The sequence below is a fragment of the Chiloscyllium punctatum genome, chromosome 2 (genome assembly GCF_047496795.1).
Source record: "Chiloscyllium punctatum isolate Juve2018m chromosome 2, sChiPun1.3, whole genome shotgun sequence".
In the NCBI taxonomy this organism is placed as follows: Eukaryota; Metazoa; Chordata; class Chondrichthyes; order Orectolobiformes; family Hemiscylliidae; genus Chiloscyllium; species Chiloscyllium punctatum.
The window spans coordinates 34,772,057-34,792,356 of NC_092740.1; the positions used below are offsets into that span (position 1 = coordinate 34,772,057).

Genomic DNA, 20,300 nt, shown 5'->3' on the forward strand with positions numbered 1-20,300 from the left:
TCCAGCTTTTTCAGTTTTTGTACAAGTATATGTTACTTTAGATAAGGGGTCCAGAACTGTTCAAGTATTCCAGGTGCAGTTTGAGTGGTGTCTTGTATAAATTTAGTAAGACTTCCCAATTTTTGAAGTCTATTCACCTTCAAGAAAAGGTGTCTTCCTTGTTAGTCACTGTACTTGAGTGGTAGCTTTTTGGAATCCATGCACAAGGATTACCAAATCTCTCTTTCTGGCATTGCTCCCATTTAAATTATATTCAGTTCTTCCAATCTCTCTGCCAAAATGCTATACCCCACATCGTAACCACATTATAGTCCATCTGCCAAGTTTTTGTACACTCGCTAAATTTGTCTGTATCTCTCTGTGGATTCCTTGTGTCATCCTCACTACTTGCCTTCCCATCTATTTTTATATCGTTTGCAAACTTGGCAATAGTACATTAATTTCCATCATCCAAGTCATTGATATTTAGTGTAAATAAACAGCCCTAATCCTTACGGCATTCCACAAGTTGACATCCTAAAAATCTCCTTTTTATCCCGACTCTTGCCTTCCATTATATGGTCAATCCTTTATCTAAGCTAATCTACCACCCCCAAAATGATGGGTTCTTATCTTATTAAGTAGCTCCACCTGCAATATATATACATTAGAGGTATAGAACCTTGACTGGACCAACGCCTGGATTAGGTAGGTTGTCTTACAATGAATGAAACCAAGCCTAGCCTTTACAATCACTGAATGTTTGAAGAGCAAAAAGGCAACTTGATTGAAATATGAAAGATCCCTCAGGATCTTGATGCAGTGCATGTGGAAAGGATATTTTCTCATGGAGAATCTAGAACTGGGGTTCACTGCTTAAAAATAATGGGTCACCCATTTAAGACAGAGATAAGAATAATTTTTTTCTCTCACTGAGGGTCATGAGCCTTTGGAACTCTTTCTCAAAAGATGGTGAAACTTTAAGGCAAAGGTGGATTAATTCTTGATAAGCAAAGAGGGTAAAATCTCCTGGGGCAGGCAGGATTGGGGAATAGTCAGATTGGCTATGATTTTACTGAGAGGCAGAGCAGATTTGAGGGGCTGAAGGGCTGAGGGGCTGGTTCCTGCTCCTATTTGTATGTTCATGAGTGCATGCTAATACATAGATTTTAAAAAGTCTTTATTCTGTAAAAGCCCACGTCTGCCAAAGCTACAGTGGAATAAGATTTTCCTCAAGTGTATAGTTGAAAAATAAGAATATCTCAAACAAGACCCAGCACCCACCTCTGCCCCACATCTTTGTCAATTGATCATGTGAACCTTCAGGTTTGTAAGATGCTCTGCTTTATTCCCCTTTCTGACATAGATTAGAAGACTTAGCTGAACTAGCAGGTAAGCCCAGTTTCTCAGGATAATTAACTTCACACTGTGTTCTACAGGATGGTGTTCTTACCCTTTATTCCCTTTTCGAATTCTTGTCTCTCACTGTTTGTTATCGTTAAAATGTTCATTGATCTTTAAAATAATTTCTGACACACTCTATCAGTAACCTTTATGCAGCCAAAGTGACACACAGCTCTGCCCAAATGTACGTTGTTAAATTTATTGATCCGAATAGGAATTTTCTCAGATTTCATAGGGTGGGATAATATCTTATGAGGTATATCAGTAAGGTATGTCCACTGTATCTTGATTATATGAATACCTTTTGATATTAGAAATCAACTGCTCAGACAGAGATCTAGTGGCTCAGTGAGGTATTGAGCCTACCCCACCTATGTGAAAGATTATTAATTTCTTCCACTTACAATGTTATTTTTTGAAATTTATTTCATGCTGTGAATGTGGAGGTGCCGGTTTTGGATGGGAGTGGACAAAGTCAGAAGTCCACGACCCCAGGTTATAGCCCAACAGGTTTATTTAAAATCACAAGCTTTCAGAGCGCTGCTCCTTCACCAGTGAAGCAACAATGCTTCAAAAGCTTGTGATTTTAAATAAACCTATTGGTCTGTAACCTAGTGTTGTTGTGTGACTTCTGACTTCATTTAATGTTGGTAGTGGGATCCTGCTGATAAGTCAGAAAGTGATGGGAATAGAGTCCAATGCGGCTTTGATGCTCAGTGGGGCTTAGAGACGCATATTGTCGATGGCAAACAGTTAAGTGGCTGCCACTGGGGCAGATGTACCTGTTAGGAAGGAGGGTCTGCCCCCAAGGAGCTGATAGCCAATTAAAGAGGCCAGCAGCTCAGCAATGCTATCAGCAGCTGGTGACAATTGCTAGAGCTGCACCTGGAGGAGAGGGAGCAACAACAGATACGTGTCCTCACAACTAGATAAGTGGGGTTGGGGTGACGGAGGTAGTTCGTGAAGGTAGATGGTGCCAAGAAGCTCCTGTATGATCCATACAGTGCTCAAAATAGAGGCATTCGCTCCCCGCCCCTTGACGCCCATGGAAAGGCAGCTAGAATTAACATCTTGGTCTCCTTTAGCCCCTCTAGCAGCTCAATTGACTTCTGAGTGGGAGAGCTGTTTTCCACTTTCCCCACAATAGGCATCGTGGCAGGAAAATGATGGAAATACTGCCTTCTGTCAACATTATGCCATCTACTCTACTGCCTCCCATCACCCAGCCTGTCCTGGAAAGGGTGGGTAAACTCCAATTCACAATTCCATGGTATGAACAGAATACCACAAAGGGCACAATAATTGTGACTTACACCACTGGAATTACCCATTGTAAATATTTGAATCACAGCAACATCTTTGACATATTTGACTTTATGATAAATTTTAAAACTGACTTTTACTTTTGAATAATGTAACACATACATGGAGGAATTAAGAAGTTATGTTCAAAGGTCAGTGAATTTCACAGGCCATTGTCATTAGTGAACAGTCATCCATTTTGATTGATCTGGTGGTGGGAGGTGGGTTGATGGCTTTGAATTCTGAATTAGAATCTTATTTCACATTTAATTGCCTTCCTCTAAATGTCAGTAGCACTACTTTCCCATGATTTCTGAGGCAGGACTACCTCAATAGCTTCTTATGCAAAACGAAATGGACAGTACTTTCAAAATATGTTATTGCAGGCCTACTAGACTGTTGTGATTGTTTTTAACTAAGTGGTTTCATGACCACAGGGTAGAAATATCATTGGTATTTTTAAAGGATCATTCAGTGAGCTGTGAACAACAAAATGTCAACACAAAATAGAGATGATGTTGCAGTCTTGTGAGTCTGTACTCATCACTTCCTTAGGCAGTGCAGAAAAATTGGGATAATCACATGAAAGGCATTACTCCAGCAGATGGTAAGTGACCCATCTCATGCTCCTGTCAAACATATAAATGTGTGACAATTTGAGACAGTTGCCTGGAGGAATGGTCTCAGTGCAGCTCAGATTTGATGTTTGAAAGTGGAGGGTAGCAAGATACTAGACAAAGATTTAACAATTTTTTTATGAACCCCCTCAGATACAATCCATCACTTTTGGGACTAAAAGTCTCTTTGGCTTCTGATAATAGCTACAGTTTCCTTCCTCCCAATCATTTCAAGCACAATGTTTCCCTGGACTGGACCTGAAGCAGAAGTATCATTTGACAGAATGACTTGAACCCAGTGTTCTTCAATTCAACTAACTCCCAGCATGATTTGTCAGACCAGCATCAGACTGGGGCATATTGCCAGCTGTTCTTTTAATAGGTCAGGGTCCTAAATAGGAGGAATAATTTAAACTCGTGTCACAAATTAAAGAATTTGTATTGGACTAATAAAGGCGGAGCAACAAAGACATGGATGACAAGGGAGAAAGACAGATTGAGAATTGCAATTTTAAAGTAATCCTTCCAGAAAGACAACCGGAATGTTAAGACACAATGACAGTAAGTGTGTCAGAATGGTAGGCATTTATTGGGCTTAAACACATCTTAGTTTAAATATTGTTATTACAATGAAAATAAAAATCTCAAATTTTCTCACATCACTTGCCAACTTGAAATGGCAATGCTATATAGGGCTTTAATATTCTGTTCTAGTATATCCCAGTGCTTGGAATGAGTCAATTTGTTTGTCAATTACAATACATTAATGCATGTTTCAGAATTTGTTCCTGGCTGTAATTTGACTGGACTGCTAACAGCTGGCTCAATGGATTATACACCAGAGTTTTGTTTAATATAGCTGGTGGAAAATACCATTGCACTAAGATAGTCTCTAAACAGAGTGAATAATCCAAAGATCACTTAAATGTTCCACATGTTTCTCCAAGCTACTCATCTGATGAACAACTTTGATCTTTTTATGGGTCTTCTTATTATCCCGCTGATGTTTTGGTTTCCAAGGCAACAACAGAGGTGGTGAAATTGCCTCTTTCAATGGAAAGTGGGAGCAGCTTCTCATAGTGGATGAGCCAAAATTACATTCCACAACATGCACACAAACCTTTTCTGGATTCAATTAGCAAGTTTTTAAGAGAAGTAATAGTAAGATCCATGAGAGAAATGGTCTTTTTATAGGGATAGTGTGAAAGGCAATCGGTTTTGGGAGGGCTCGAAGTGGCTTCCCTGAAAGGGCAAACAATCCTGTTCTTGGCTCAAAGTGAATGCTGAAAGAGGCACTAGCCTCATCAGTATGGGATCTCCGCACCTCCATTTCATTGCCAAATGTACCTTCCTTTTATGGTGTAATCCATGATAGGTTGTGATTGATTGATTGATTGTCGCATGTACCAAAGTACAGGGAAAAGCTTTGTTTATGAGCAGTACAGGCAGATCATAGGATGTACAAGGATGTACAGATCAGAGGTTTGTAAAAAACTTAGATGGAAGCATACAGGTTACGTTACACAGAGTGTGCGGTAGGTGAGATCAATGTTAGCAAGATCAGCATTATCTGAGGCGAGAGAATCCATTCACTAGTCTAGTATTGGCCGGGAAGAAGCTATTCCTGAACTTGCTGGTGCATGTGTTCAGACTTCTGTATCTTCTGCCTGGATGGAAGAGGTTGTAAAAAATCATAACCGGGATGCAATGGGTCTTTGATGATGTTGACAGCCTTTCTGTGGCAGTGAGCCATGTAAATGGAGTTGGCTTCCATGATGGTCTGGGCTGTGCATATCAACCTCTGTAATTTCTTACAGTCCTGGGCAGAGCAGTTGCCATTCCAAGCTGCTGTGTACCCGGACACAATGGCCTCAATGGTGCATGTGTAAAAATTGGTGAGGGTCCTTATGAACATTCCAAATTTTCTGAGCCGCCTGAGGAAGAAGAGGTGTTGTTGTGCCTTTCTGACCATCACAGCCACATGGGAGGTCCAGGACAGGCTGTCGGTTATTGTCGCTCTGAGCAACTTGACACTCTCCACCCTCTCAACCTCAGCTCCATTGATGCAGGTGCGGGCATGTTCTCCTTCTTTCCTTCTGAAGTCAATTATCAGTTCTTTAGTTTTGCTGATGTTGAGAGAGAGGTTGTTCTCATTGCTCCACATCACCAAGCCCTCTATCTCCTTTCTGTATTCTGATGCATCTTTGTTAGATATCCGTCCTACCACCGTGGTGTCATCAGCAAACTTGCAGATGGCATTCATTTGGAATTTGGCTACACAGTCAGGGTATACAGGGAGTACAGCAGGCAGCTGAGAACACATCCTTGGGGGTCTCCAGTGTTGAGTGTTACTGTGGAGGAGGTGCAGTTACTGATCTTCACAGATTGCGGTCTGTGGGTCAGAAAGTTGAGAATTCAGAGGGTAGAGCTGAGAACAAGTTCACATAGTTTTGAGATCAGTTAGGAGGGGATAATGGTGTTGAAGGCAGAGCTGTAGCCAATAAGCTGGAGTCTGATGTAGGTGTCCTTGTTGTCCAGGTGCTCCAGGGATGAGTGCAGGGCTCGGGATATGGCATCCACTGTGGAACTATTACGTCAGTAGGCAAATGATAGGGGATCTAGGCAGTCTGGGAGACTGGTGTTGATGTGGGCCATGACCAGCCTCTCGAAGCACTTCATAATTATTGAGGTCAGAGCCACTGGGTGGTAGTCACTATGGCACATTGCATGTGCTTTCTTCGGAACTGGGATGATGGTGATCATGCCCTGTGAATTTCACTTTACAACAACATCATTTCCATTGAGTATTCATCAAGTGCACAAAGCTAAGCTCTACCCCATACTGTGTATTTTTTTTACCCAAGCAAAGGAGATCTTAAAAACATCATGCATTCCTTTGTCCTATTGATTTTTAGAATTATTTTGAATTTCCCCTGTTGGACACATGAACCTTGAATTTCTCTTCCTGAGATCATAATTGAGGTTTAAAATAGATGCTGTAAACACATCTGAAAAAGACTACAGGAAGGGGATTCAGAAAGGCACTTTGTTTCATGGATTTTGCCTTTAGTTTTATTTATTACTCTTGGAGCACACCTGAGATGTTGGTGGTGGATAGAGGGCCGGAGGAGTGGATTTTCACACCCGGAATTGTCGCCGACTAGTTTCTATCCGGTGGATAGGAGAATGGGAAATGGTATATCATTGCCGCTCACCAGCAGGAATCTTGTTTGGAAAATGGGATTTTTTTTATTCTTGATGGCAGAAAGCTCCTCATTTTCCAGCTCATGAGGTTCTGCTGGCATTAATCAGGGATTGAGAAGATCCCACACAAAGTGTTTTCAAAGGAAGCAAGTGAATGGTGAGAAAAAAGCTTTTTCACATTGCAAGTAATTAAGGTATGGAATGAACTTCCTGGAGTGTGGTGGAGGCAGGTTCAACTGAGATATTCAAGAGGGCTCTCAATGATTTTTTACATAGTAACATGTTACAGGCAAAAGGCAGGAAATTGGCACTAAGTGAACCTAGCACCGGGTGTCTATGCAGATGGCTCTAATGGCCTCTTTCTGCACTGGAACAATTCTGTGATGCTATGATAATGAAATGAAGCCGATTCAAATACAGCCCTTTTACTGTCAAAGCAACAATTGGAGATAATTTATAGATCCAAAGATCAATGGAGGAAATGGATGGCAAAATATTCAGTTCCACGTTTCGAAAGAGGACAGTGAAATAAGGCTAAAGCAGTTCTAATTGCTGGTCAAGAATGATGGATCAGGGACTCATTGATTCCATGTGACATCCCAGCTCGATAATCATCTCAAATTTGGACAATAGTTCCACTGTAGTTTACTGCGGAGAACTGGACATCCAAGATGAAGGCTGTCGTCAAGCACACAACAAGCAATATCAATTCTGCTCTAATGTGGGCTCTGCTCACCAAGTGACTGTGTGATTAGGGTTAGTCAATCTTGCAGAGAGATTGGAATCAACCACCAGGTGACCACCTGATATAGCTTGGGAGAATCCAGCGCACTGGGAATCAGGTCAGTGATATGATCATACGGCCTTGATCATTCAGCAAAACAAACGTCAGTCAAAAGTGTTTTGTGGCTAGTTTTGAAACTTGTTTTAAATCATTGACAACAAACAGAACCAATAAGCCCTTCTCTATCCTCAGAACCAATTTTTATATCCTCAGTTGCAGTATCCCCACTCAGGTGAATTGGAGTTGAAACAGCAGAAGGAAGTGGAAACAGGGTCCCTAGGATCATAAGATGCAGATGAAGATGCAAACCCTTGAGGCTGTTGTTATTCAATGGTGGATCTGATAATTCTCAACTCCACTTTCCTACCTTTTCCCCCATAACCCTTGATTCCCTTCATGATTAACAATCTGAATATACTTAATGCCCCAGCCTTGACAGCACTCTGCAGTAAAGAATTCCATAGATTCACCACCCGCTGAGAAACAAAATTCCACTTCATCTCTATCTTAGGGCCACCACAGTGGCTCAGTGGTTAGCACTGCTGCCTTACAGCACCAGGGACCCGGGTTCAATTCCTGCCTTGGGTGACTGTCTGTGTGGAGTTTGCACATTCTCCTTGTGTTTGTGTCGGGGTATGGTAGTTATGTTTCTGGATGAATAATTTAAAGGCCTGGATTAATCATTCAGAAAATGTGATGTAGGGGAATGGGTCTGAGTGGGTTGCTTTTCGGAGGGTCGGTGTGGAGTTGTTGGGCCGAAGGGCCTGTTTCCACACTGTAGGGAATCTAATCTAATCTAATGCAAAGTTGACAAAGCACTGGGACTGGATGAGATGCAACCAAAATTTTGAAGGAAATGTGGATAGAAATTGTAGGCCCATTGACAAAAATCTTTTAATCTTCCCTGGACTCGGGGAGGTGCGAGAAGATTGGAGAATTGCAAACATTGCAGTCTTGTTCAAGAAAGGTTGTAAGGATAATCCCAGCAATGACAAACCAGCTAGTTTAATTTCAGTTGTGGAGAAAGTTCAGGAAACAATTGAGATAGAATTACTAGTACCATGGGAAAGGGTGATTAGATTAGGAAAAGTCAGTATGGATTTTTAAAGGGGACATTGCATTCAACTGACTTGCTGGAGTTTTCTGAGGCAGTAACAGAACGGCTCGATGAGGCTAATGCCCTCAATGTGGTATGTATAGATTTCCAGAACATGCTTAATACAGCGCTACACAATGGACTCGTGAGGAAAGTTATAGATTCAATTATAACAGTGACAGTAGCTATTTGGTTACAACATTGGCTCAGTGGTAGGAAACAGAGAATAGTGGTAAATGGGTACTTTACAGACTGGAAGATAATTTGTTGTGCACGTGGATAGGAAGCACATTAGAAGACAACATGACACAGCAGGTACAATAGGTACAATGCTAAAGGAGATGCAGGAGCAGAGGGACCCAGGTGCATATATGCACAGATCATTGAAGGTAGTAGAAAAGCTGCAGAGAGCACTTAATAAAGTGTACAGTGTTCTCAACTTTAATAATTAAGTCAAAAAGTCTAAAAGCAGGGTGACAATATTGAACTCATACAAGACATTCATTAGATCTCAATTGGAGCACTGTGTACAGTTGTGGGCACCACATTATGGAAAAGATGTGGTGGCATAGTAGGAGGTGCAGAAGTAATATACAAGAATGGTTCCAGGAATGAGTAACTTCAATTATGAGGATAGATTGAAGAGGTTGAGATTGTTCTCGTTGGAGACAAGAAGGCTGAGAGGAGATCTGATAGAAATTTTAAAAACCATGAGCAGGCTGGATAGAGTAAGTAGGGAGAAGGTATTCATAATCAGAAATGTACAAGAACAAGAGAGAATAATTTAAAGTGAAATGCAAAAGAAGCAAGGGTGATGTGAGAAAAACCTTTTTCACACAGTGAGAATGGAATGCATGCCCAGGAATGTGGGGGAGGTGGGGTCAAATTAAGCCATTCAAGACAGCATTGGATGACTATTTGGATAGCAGTAGTGTGCATGGATATAGAGAAAGGCATGAAGTTACGTTGCTCAACTGAAGAGCTGGCGTAGGCACGATGGGCTGAAAAAATTCTGAGATTCTGATTGTGTGACAAATTGAAAATCCCACGATGGCAATTAATCGAGTTCTTATTTATAAAAGATCTGAAATAAAAATCTGATATTCATACAAAAAGTGACCATAAAGCTGTCAGAGCTGTCCATTGTCAAACTTGTAACAACTTGTTTGCTAAATGTCATTTTCGAGATGATCGGTGTGTGTGCTGCTGTTTGTGAATCTGAAGCTCTAGTTAAAAGTCCCACTTCAGACACATTGGCTGTGGAATTAATGTTTGTGTTATGTTTCAAATAGGTTTATGATCAACCTGCTTGTGCTTCCAACTCCAAATTGGGAAAAAAGTATATGTGAAGATATCAAACAAATGTTGTTTGTGGAGGAAGCCTGCTATCCATTCCCAATCTGTTCTATATGACACTCCAGTCTCACCCGACTTAATCCTGAAGTGGCCTAACAAGCTACTCTATTGTATCAAGACAAGGGGTGTCTCATCCTGTGAACAAATAAAGAGTATTGCTCATAGACGTTATCATCAGCCTGACTCCGAAGTGAACACTAAATCACATACAACAGCCATGGCTATTTCTAGAAGTGACAGAAACACAAATTAATGTGTGCTATAATTATGTAGTTAGACATGGAGATACACTTTCATGTTACTATTTGAATTCACAGTTCATAAAAATGTATAGTGTCAAGTATATAGTAAAGTATTTTAGGCTAATGGACATCACCAAAATTGACTCATTAAAATGAGTCCTGTTGAGTAACCTATAACAAAGCATAATGAAGTGAAGTGATTACTTTATCACATTAGGCAGCCTGAGATGAGAAATGTGAGGCAGATGAGAATGGCAAGGAAATTAAAGGGAGAATATTACAAATGAATAACATTTAGCCTGAGCAATCGAAATGTAAGGCCAAACGCAGGAATTATTCACATTTATATCATGCCTTTCACAATGTCAGCAGATCCCAAAACATTTTATAGTCAATAATCTGTTATTTCATTGATGCAGACAAAGGAAAAATTATTGGTAAGAACACAGGGAAATTATCACTGCTCCTCTTTGAAATTTCATCACGGAGTCTTGTACGCCCATCTGAGAGTGGTCAACTGTCTTGGAAAACTAAGTGCTTGAAATTAAATCTGCTAGCATAGTTTTTAAAATCTTCGTGATTACTGCATGATAAACTGAAAGTCCAAGTGATGTTGCTGAAGATGCCATAGCCCACCTTCAAATTAACAGTTCTGAAAGTTGTAAATGATGTCCTAAGAACACAGGAAAAAACCCCACTGAGATTGTTTCAATTGAACCACTGATTAAGTTAAGGAACTGCCAAAGAAGAAAAATGCAGCAAATACAACATGGCAGGGAAACAAAGATACACCCGCTGCTAAGAAATCACTTTAGTAGAGCAAAAGGAACCTGTCACAGAGGGACAGAAGATACGAAGTGTACTTCACAAATGGACTTCTCAAACTAGAGCTTTAAGTCAATACCGATGAGTACAATTTAAGGAAGTTCTATAAAGCTCTGAAGATAGTGTATGGTCCATGCACATGTGACCTTTCTCAGAATTGAGAGTGTGTTGCTGGAAAAGCACAGCAGGTCAGGCAGGATCCCAGGAGCAGGAAAATCGACGTTTCAGGCCAGATCCCTTCATCATGATTCCTGATGAAGGGCTCTGGCCTAAACGTTGATTTTCCTGCTCCTCGGATGCTGCCTGACCAGCTGTGCTTTTCCAGCAACACACTCTCAACTCTAATCTCCAGCAGCTGCAGACCTCACTGTCTCCCTGTTCTCAGAATTGACAGATGTACAGGACAGTTAGCTAAGACTGCTGGACTGATCATGGTAAAGGTGTCCTTATTTTCCCATCAATCTTAAATAGAACAGCAACAGACAAGCTTCTCGACTGGCCCAAACATGATAATTTGGACAGTATATTGTGAAAGTTGACAAAGTAATCAGATCCCTACCCGCAAGGAATAGAAGAACTCATCATCAATGCCCAGCTCAGATGTAGCACATATATAGTACATATATCTGAAGAAAAAGTTCTGACAATGTTTCTGTATCTAGAACTTAAACTTGGGCACTGTCTACTGAGATTAAGGGATGGGGAATTCCTTGAAGATAAATCTCAGGAAATGTACCACCTGGAAGAAAATATGCAAGAACTAAGCAGGGAGCATTCTTAAGTAATGGTGCTGTTTCCTTTGAATGGCAAAGAATACGGGCAAGTTAGAAAATTAGACAACTCGCTTCATCTGCACTGTAGAAAATCTTATACATCTTCAGTCAGGTCCAGAGTAACATTAGAATTCAGAACAGATCACTTCACACATAAAATATGGTGTGTGACTATGGACTATGAGAAACTGGAAAATGTTTTATCATTTAATTTCTTCAAAATGCAAAGTCAATGAGCACTTAGATTACCTGATTTTTACTGAAGAAAATATGCAATTTGGGAAAAAGAACACAGTAAAGCTCTTAAGTGAGCTAAGAGGTGGATTTTATAGTTGTTAATTCTTGCACAACCAGATTTGGAAAAATCCTAGGATCTGTGTAGTTCATTCTCAGCAGCAATGTCTGAGTATTGAGTATTATCATAGGCCTAGACTTGGGCAGTTGGAGAAACCTGCAGGGAAAGCAAAGCTCTCTGTCTCTCTCAACCAGTAACAGACAAGGTAAAACTATCTGAACGAATTCTCAGTGAAGTGATTGGTGAAATCTGATAAAGTTTCAAATAAGAGACTAACTGTTTCCAATCTGAATCCAAGGTCTAGTTTGAAAATCCTACATCATTCTGAGACTTTTAGTAATTTGATCTTGTTAGAAAGAAATCAAAGAAGCTGTGACAACTGAAATCCTTCTATCTTCTGAATTCATACATTTGCCCTACAAGGATGTTGTTCCTTTTTTGCTGAGCTTTTTCAAACCCATACTATCTTTCAGAGGTCTCCAGTCCTGATTTGCCTATGCATTTGGAATGAAGGGGACATTGTTTAATTATGAATACTCCCTCCATTGTCAACCATTTTTTGTCACCTGTTTTAAGAATGCATCTTGCTTATAATAAAAGTTATTTTAGGGTTCATCAAACAACCCAACGGGGGCATCTCTTTTACTCTGGATAGCAGCATGCATGAGAGACAAATTGACCATTTTGGTGATTCTTAAAAACATTTACACTTTTAGTATGTCTTAGAGTCATAGAGTCATAGAGATGTACAGCATGGAAACAGACCCTTCAGTCCAACTCATCCATGCCGACAAGATATCCCAACTCAATCTAGTCCCACCTGCCAGCACCTGGCCCATATCCCTCCAAACCCTTCCTATTCATATACCCATCCAAATGCCTCTTAAATGTTGCAATTGTACCAGCCTCCACCACCTCCTCTGGCAGCTCATTCCATACACGTACCACTCTCTGCGTGAAAAAGTTGCCCCTTAGGTCTCTTTTATATCTTTCCCTTCTCACCCTAAACCTATGCCCTCTAGTTCTGGACTCCCCCACCCCAGGGAAAAGACTTTGTCTATTTATCCTATCCATACCCCTCATAATTTTGTAAACCTCTGTAAGGTCACCCCTCAGCCTCCGACGTTCCAGGGAAAACAGTTCAGCCTGTTCAGCCTCTCCCTGTAGCTCAGATCCTCCAACCCTGGCAACATCCTTGTAAATCTTTTCTGAACCCTTTCAAGTTTCACAACATCTTTCCGATAGGAAGGAGACCAGAATTGCACGCAATATTCCAACAGTGGCCTAACCAATGTCCTGTACAGCTGCAACATGACCTCCCAACTCCTGTACTCAATACTCTAACCAATAAAGGAAAGCATACCAACCGCCTTCTTCACTATCTTATTTACTTGTGACTCCACTTTCAAGGAGCTATGAACCTGCATTCTAAGGTCTATTTGTTCAGCAACTCTCCCTCGGACCTTACCATTAAGTGTATAAGTCCTGCTAAGATTTGCTTTCCCAAAATGCAGCACCTCGCATTTATGTAAATTAAACTCCATTTGCCACTTCTCAGCCCATTGGCCCATCTGGTCCAGATCCTGTTGTAATCTGAGGTAACTCTCTTTGCTGCCCACTACACCTCCAATTTTGGTGTCATCTGCAAACTTACTAACTGTACCTCTTATGTTCGCATCCATATCATTTATATAAATGACATAAAATAGAGGGCCCAGCACTGATCCTTGTGACCAGTACTGACCATACTGGTCACAACCCTCCACCACCACCTGCTATCTTCTCCCTTTGAGCCAGTTCTGTATCCAAATGGCTAGTGTTCTCTGTATTCCATGAGATCTAACCTTGCTAATCAGTCTCCCATGGGTCAGTATCCCATGGGTCAGTCTCCCATCAGTCTTGTGGAGTATTGAATTTATTACCAGCACACTCCTTCCATCCAAGACATAACAATGACTCCCGTTACAAATGAAGGAAAACTGACAGCAATGACATATATACCAAATATATTTTTGTTCTATTATCTGACTATTATTTCAAACGATTACAATTTGGCCTGAGCAGTTGGATTGTCTTGAAAGCTTCCATGAAGTTAACTGATGGAAATGAATTACATAGAACCATAGAACTCCCACAGTATAGAAAGAGGTCATTTGGCCCATCGAGTCTGCACCATCTCTCCAAAGAGCATCCCACCCAGACCCACCCAATTTCTACCATGGCTAATGCACCTAACCTGTACACCCTTGAAAACTATGGGCAATTTAGCATGGCCAATCCATCTAATCTGGACATCTTTGGACTGTGGGAAGAAACCCATGCAGACATGGGTAGAACATACAAATTGCACAAAGACAGTCATCCAAAGCCTGAATTAAGCCTGGGTCCTTGTCACTGTGAGTCAGCACACATAATTATTGACCCACACAGATGGCTAGTTTAGTTCAGTCCCTAGTTAACAGTAATCCCTGGGAAATTGATAATGGAGTATTCAGTGGTGATAACATATGGAGAAGATGCAGAAGTAGGCAATTTGGCCACCCACCATTAAAAAAGATTGTGGTGGATCTGATTGTGATCACTAATTCAAATTTGTGCCTGCCTCTGATAACCTAACTAATTGCTTATCAAGGAGAGAGGTTGAGGGGCAGCCCGATAGATATTTAAAAGATTGTGAATGGCATGGATAGAGTGGAAAGTATGAGGCTTATTTCCCCCAGGGTGGAGGGGTCAATTACTAGAAGACACAGGTTCAAGGTGCAGGGCAGGGGATTTAAAAGAGATGTATGAGGCAAGTTTTGCACACAAAGGGTAGTGAGTGCCTGGAATGTGCTACGAGAGGAGAAGGTGAAAGCTGACACAATAGCATTATTCAAGAAACACCTGGACAGATACATGAATTTGAAGGGAACAGAGGGATATGGATCCTGTAATTGAAGACAGTTTCAGTATGGAAGGGAAAAATGTGTTGGCGCAGGCTTGGAGGGCCAAAGGACCTGTTCTTGTGCTATATAGTACTTTGTCCTTTGTTATTTACTTTGTTCTTTCTTGAAAAAGATGGTCATTGTCTGGCACCTGTGTGGCATAAATGTAACAAGCTAAAGGTTGTCCAGTTCATTCTGCTAAAAGGTAGAGACTGCCCTGGTATCTGATTATCAGCAAATGATACTGAACATTGTGCAATCATCAATGAACCAGTCCACTTTGGCCTTCAAAAGGTCTTTGAAGAAGCAATTGAAGATGGTTGAGTGTAGAATAGTATTCTGAGGAACTCCTATAGTGATACCCTGGGGCTGAGATGATGGGTCTTCAATAACCACTGTCATCTTTCCTTTGTGCGTGGTGCTTGAGTGAAATCTGGACCCTGCCATCAAAAGTAGGAGGGAGTTGAAATCCTGGGAGAATTGTATATTGCTGATGTGGAATGGGCACTGGTGGATTGGACACATATCAAGTACAGTTCATGGCTGGTGTCAGGAGTCCTTGTGGAGATCACTATTTGCCTTCACACTGTGGTGACATCCATATTATTGTGCAAAATGTAATAGATCCTGAACAGATCCAGCAGTTGAAAATTGGACATTGGTGAGTCAAAGTAAACAAGCAACAGAATGGTCATAATAATCAGCATATCCCCCATTCTACCATTCGCATCAAGCCAGATGGCCATTCTTGAAACTCCAATACACACTTGCTGGACAGCAGAAGCAGTGTGCTCTGTACTGAAGTAAGTGCTCCCACAAACAACAGATCAATTCTGCTTAGTCAGGAACACTAGTAAACAATTGGGAGGGAAACAGTGCTCCAATAATGATGGTAGAGTCAAACATGTCAAAGCTAAGGACAAAGTTGAAGTATTTTCAACTGATTCCACCAGAAAATCTGGTGGAGGACCCACTTTGTTCTCCTTCTGAAGCCCCAGCCCCAAATCATAGAGTTCTTCAGCCCATTCAGTTCACCTGATATCAGGAAACAACTGGATCCAAACTGCGCAACTTTCCCAGAGCGGCTACAACACTGGCGTCTACACAGCATTGTGCAGAACCACAAGTAATGCGGATGCGGGATAAACTCAGCAGGTCTGGCAGCATCTGTGGAGAGAGGAGCGGAGTTCTGAAGAAGTCATACCGGACTCAAAATATTCACTCTGCTCGGTCTCTGCATAGATGCTGCCAAATCTGGGGTGTTTTATCCAGAACTTTCTGTTTTATAGCATAAATGTCCAGGTATATGTCTTACCCTCAACAGGCAGGTCAATCTAATTCTGCCAATTACTGTCCCACCACATTGCTCCCAATCACCTGTTAAGTGGTGGATTATGTCTAACAAACAAAATTCACAAATGAAAGGCAAATGTTTAGGGAAAACTGCTGCTACTGTCATTCAATTTCTCTCTAATCACCAAGTCAGGCATGAACTATGAGAATGGCCAATGCTGGCATTAATGATAAAAATACGGGTTAATGCTGGAAAGACTCTCAGGTCAAGCTGCAGCTGCGGAGAGGAGCAACGCTTCAAAACTGAGAAAAAAGCAGCAGCGTTTCTCTCCAAAGACTGCTCTCAGCTCTGCTGAATAGTTACTGTATTCTCGCTCAGATTTCCACCATTTGTGCTTGCGAGAGATGTTAAACAACGTTGGAGATTAAAACGAAGCTCAGCAACATCATACCAGGTGCTGAGCGAGGTGCCTCTCTGTCAGCGTTTATCGTTTTTGAGAAACACGAAATAAAACACCTCGACGTTTACAATAAAAGTCGCTTCTAATGTGCCCAGGGGACTGTGTGGCGAGGGCAGGCGAAGCGACACGACAGGAGTCTTGCTCATGTGCCCCCCCTCCTCATTGATGCCTCCACTGGGGTGGGGGGAATCAGTCTGTGACAAACTCCCAGCTCAGATCTTACACCATGAAGACACGGCATAGTGTGGAGATTTCTGTGTAAAATAATGTGCATCACCACCCTCCCCTCCCACCCCCAGCAATGCAAATACAGTCACCTCGGAGCCCGCAAGTGTAGAGGGACACACAGAAATATAACTCACCCGGGAGACGGTCAGAGACTGGTTAAAATCTGCCCCACCGGTCAGTCGAAAACCCCACGGCCCTGGTCCTGTCAAAACCACGTTTTGCGGCATATTGTCTCTTATTATTATCCGCGCTGGTTGCCAGTCAACTCGAATAGATTACAACTTTTTGAATCCTATATTGAAGAGACTGTGAACCCCTTCCCCTGCCCTTTCTGCTCACACTATTCTGCCAAAAGCTCCTTTAAATGAACTTGTCTTGCAGGCACGGTCCGCCCAGCCCTCCGCCCATTCGCTCCCAGGACAGTATCTCCGCCCCCCTCCCGGGAGCCCGCTGTGAAGTGACAGCGGGAAGGAAGACCGAGCCCAGTCTGAGCGCTCTCCTCTGCAGGCCGGCGCTCAATCCCCAGCACTGACATCAACCCTCAGCGCTCAGGCGTGTGCCCTTATTTGGTTTCAAGTTAAAATCCATTCTGGCTCTGACCTCCCCACAACTAACTCTCCGCAGGGTTTCCACAGCGACTGGGAAACAAGAAGTGGCGAGGAGTCAACAGTGAGCCACTTCAGCTGAGGTCGAGGTGAAAAGCTGCTGATGAACTAGGGGATATCAGTTGAGCATCTTCCATGGTTGGTCTTTCAGTGAAACTTCGGGCTGTTTCGATGTTTCCTTGCCCCCACCGATTTATTTTCCCCAGCTGCCTTCACGAACATGTGTAAAGTGTGTCTAGTTCTTTAACATCCCTGTTTGGATAACTGAAGTGAAAACTAAAAGTGAAAGAAATTGCTAGGTGTACGCATTCAGCTATGCACACTTCAAGTTCATATTTGTAATGCTGAAATGAAGCCCACCTGTTCCGATGATGAATGAGCATGTACATGCCCAAGATGTCTAATTATTGCTACAGTGCTGGAGAACTATCTTCATATACAACTTCCGAAACGTTACATGTTGTCCCTGAAGAAGTCTCACTCTGTATGCCACATTGACCACTGCCACTGCAGGCCATAGACTGTAAATGGCTGGAGTTTTAGCATCAGATTGCAACAGAAATATTTGAGATTCAGCAAAGAGAAAAGGAGGAGAAAGATTGAATTGTTCACAGCAGTAATTTCACTTTTCCTTGCACCCACTGTGGGGAAACTGCCAGTCACAGAGAGGCCTGACTAGCCAACAATGGGCTAGCAACCTATGAGCATGACCTTCCTAAAATCTTCATCTGTAAAGAGATGTCAGCAGGGAGATTAACTTTTCTAGGGAGTACATTAGAATATACAGCAATTGATATGCCAGTGTATTTGACTTCTGTACGTTCAATGAGTGTACATATCACTGCCATATAGGAGAGGAAGATGCAATGTTATAAGACACTAATCTTTATAACATTGACATTTTCCAAAATCTGGATCCTACCTGTTGACTCCATCTGCCTCTTTGGTGATGGCCAAAGATGAAGCCAGTCTGTTTGCAAACCTTGGTGTCACATCTGATCCTAAGATGAACCTCCGACCTCACATTGGTGCCATTATTAAGACTACCTGTTTCTACCTACAAAACATTGCCCAACTTAGTCCCCTTCTCAGCTCATCTGTGGCCAAAATGCTTATTCCTGCCTTTATTATTTGTAGGCTTGATTATTTTGACATATTCCTGACAGGTCTGTCATAATCTACCATCTGTAAAGTTGAGATCATCCAAAACCCTGCTGCCCATTTCTCAGAAGTCCTGTTCCCCTCTCAGTCCTCTGCTCAGTGATCAATCTTGATTCATGGTCAAGCAAAACCTCGATTTTAAAACAGAGAATGGTGCCCAGTTCAGCTGGTCTGGTAGCATCTGTTGAGATGGAACAGAGTTAATGTTTTAAGTCTAGTGTGACATCTTCAAACAGATCTGAAGAAGTCATATCAGACTCAAATGTTCATTCTGATTCTCTTTCTACGGATGCTGCCTGACCTGCTGAGTTTCTCTAGTATTCTCTGTGTTTCATTCAGATTTCCAGCATCTGCAGTACTTTGATTTTATTTGATTTTAAATCTCTCACCCTTGTTTAAAAGTCAATACATCACTCCTTATCTCAGAGTGTATTCTACATGGTGAGAACTTAGGAATGGTAGAGGACCAGAGAGGTTTAGAAGACAACATAGAGATAATATAACAAAATTGTTGTCATGCATTTAAACAATTATAATGCTTACTGGTCAGGCTTCATTCAGATATAAACTAATGGAGATTATGCTACAGTACTGTAACCTTCAGTTGGAGGCAATCAATTAGCTCAGTTGCCTGGAAAGCTCGTTTGCAATGCATAGTGATGCCATTAGCATGGGTTCAACTCCTGCACTGCCTGTGGTTACCATGAAAGACTCTCCTTCTCAATCTCTCCCCTTTCCTGAGGTGTGGTGATCCTCAAGTTAAACCACCACCAATCATCTCTCCATCTAATGAGAGAAGAGCCCGAAAGTCCAGTAGGATTATAACTACTTAGACTCCACTTGGAGAACCATGTTTAGTTTTGGGCACTACATATTGAAAGGGATCTATTGCCTTCACGGGTGTGCCATGTAATTCATTAGAATAATAGCAATGTCTAAAACTTGGGTGAACTTGCAGCATGGGTTGGTACCTGGGATTTTGAGGTGTGGCCATTTCAGAGACATGGCTAGAGAAGGGACAAGAATGGTTGTTGCAGATTCTGGGATTTAGATGTTTCAGCAAGAATAGAAATAATGGTAAAAGAGGAGGGGGTGTGGCATTATTAATCAAAGGTAGTACTACAGCAGCTGGGAGAACCTTTGAGGACTCATCCACTGAGATAGTTTGGGCTGAAGTTAGAAACAGAAAAGGAGGTCACCCTGTTGGGAGTTTTGTATAGGCCACTGAATTGTTCCAGTGATATAGAGGAAAGGATAGCAAAGATAATTCTCGATAGGAGCGAGAGTAACAGGGTAGTTGTTATGGGGACTTTAACTTCCCCAATATTGACTGGCAATACAATAGTTCATGTAGTTTAGATGGGTCAGTGTTTGTTCAATGTGTGCAGGAGAATTTTCTGACACAGTATGTAGACAGACCAACAAGGGGCGATGCCATATTGAATTTGGTACTGGGTAATAAGCCCAGCCAGGTGTTAGATTTGGAGGTAGGTGAGCACTGGGGATAGTGACCATAATTCGGTTAGGTTTACAAGAACAATGGGGAGGGATAGTTATATACCGCAGGAAAAGAGGTATAACTCAGGGAAAGGCAATTATGATGTGATTAGGCAAGATTTAGGATGCATAGGATGGGGAAGGAAACTGCAGGGGATGGGAATACTTGAAATGTGGAGCTCATTCAAGGAACAGCTACTGCGAGTCCTTGATAAGTATATACCTATCAGGCAGGGAGTGAGTTGTTGAGAGAG

At 41.8% G+C, this 20,300-nt stretch overlaps 1 protein-coding gene across 2 annotated transcripts in view; it reads right to left on the bottom strand.

The window, feature by feature from the left end:
• pdlim3b (PDZ and LIM domain 3b) overlaps positions 1-17,237 on the bottom strand; it is a 103,759-nt gene extending 86,522 nt beyond the window's left edge. The window contains exon 1 of one of the 2 annotated variants that reach the window (XM_072595425.1): positions 16,918-17,237. In XM_072595425.1, the coding sequence (XP_072451526.1) occupies positions 16,918-17,010 (93 nt within the window). In that variant the 5' untranslated portion in view covers positions 17,011-17,237. The remainder of the gene's footprint in view (positions 1-16,917) is intronic. The other variant, XM_072595417.1, reaches the window with a different exon arrangement.
• Between the last annotated feature and the right edge of the window lie 3,063 nt (positions 17,238-20,300).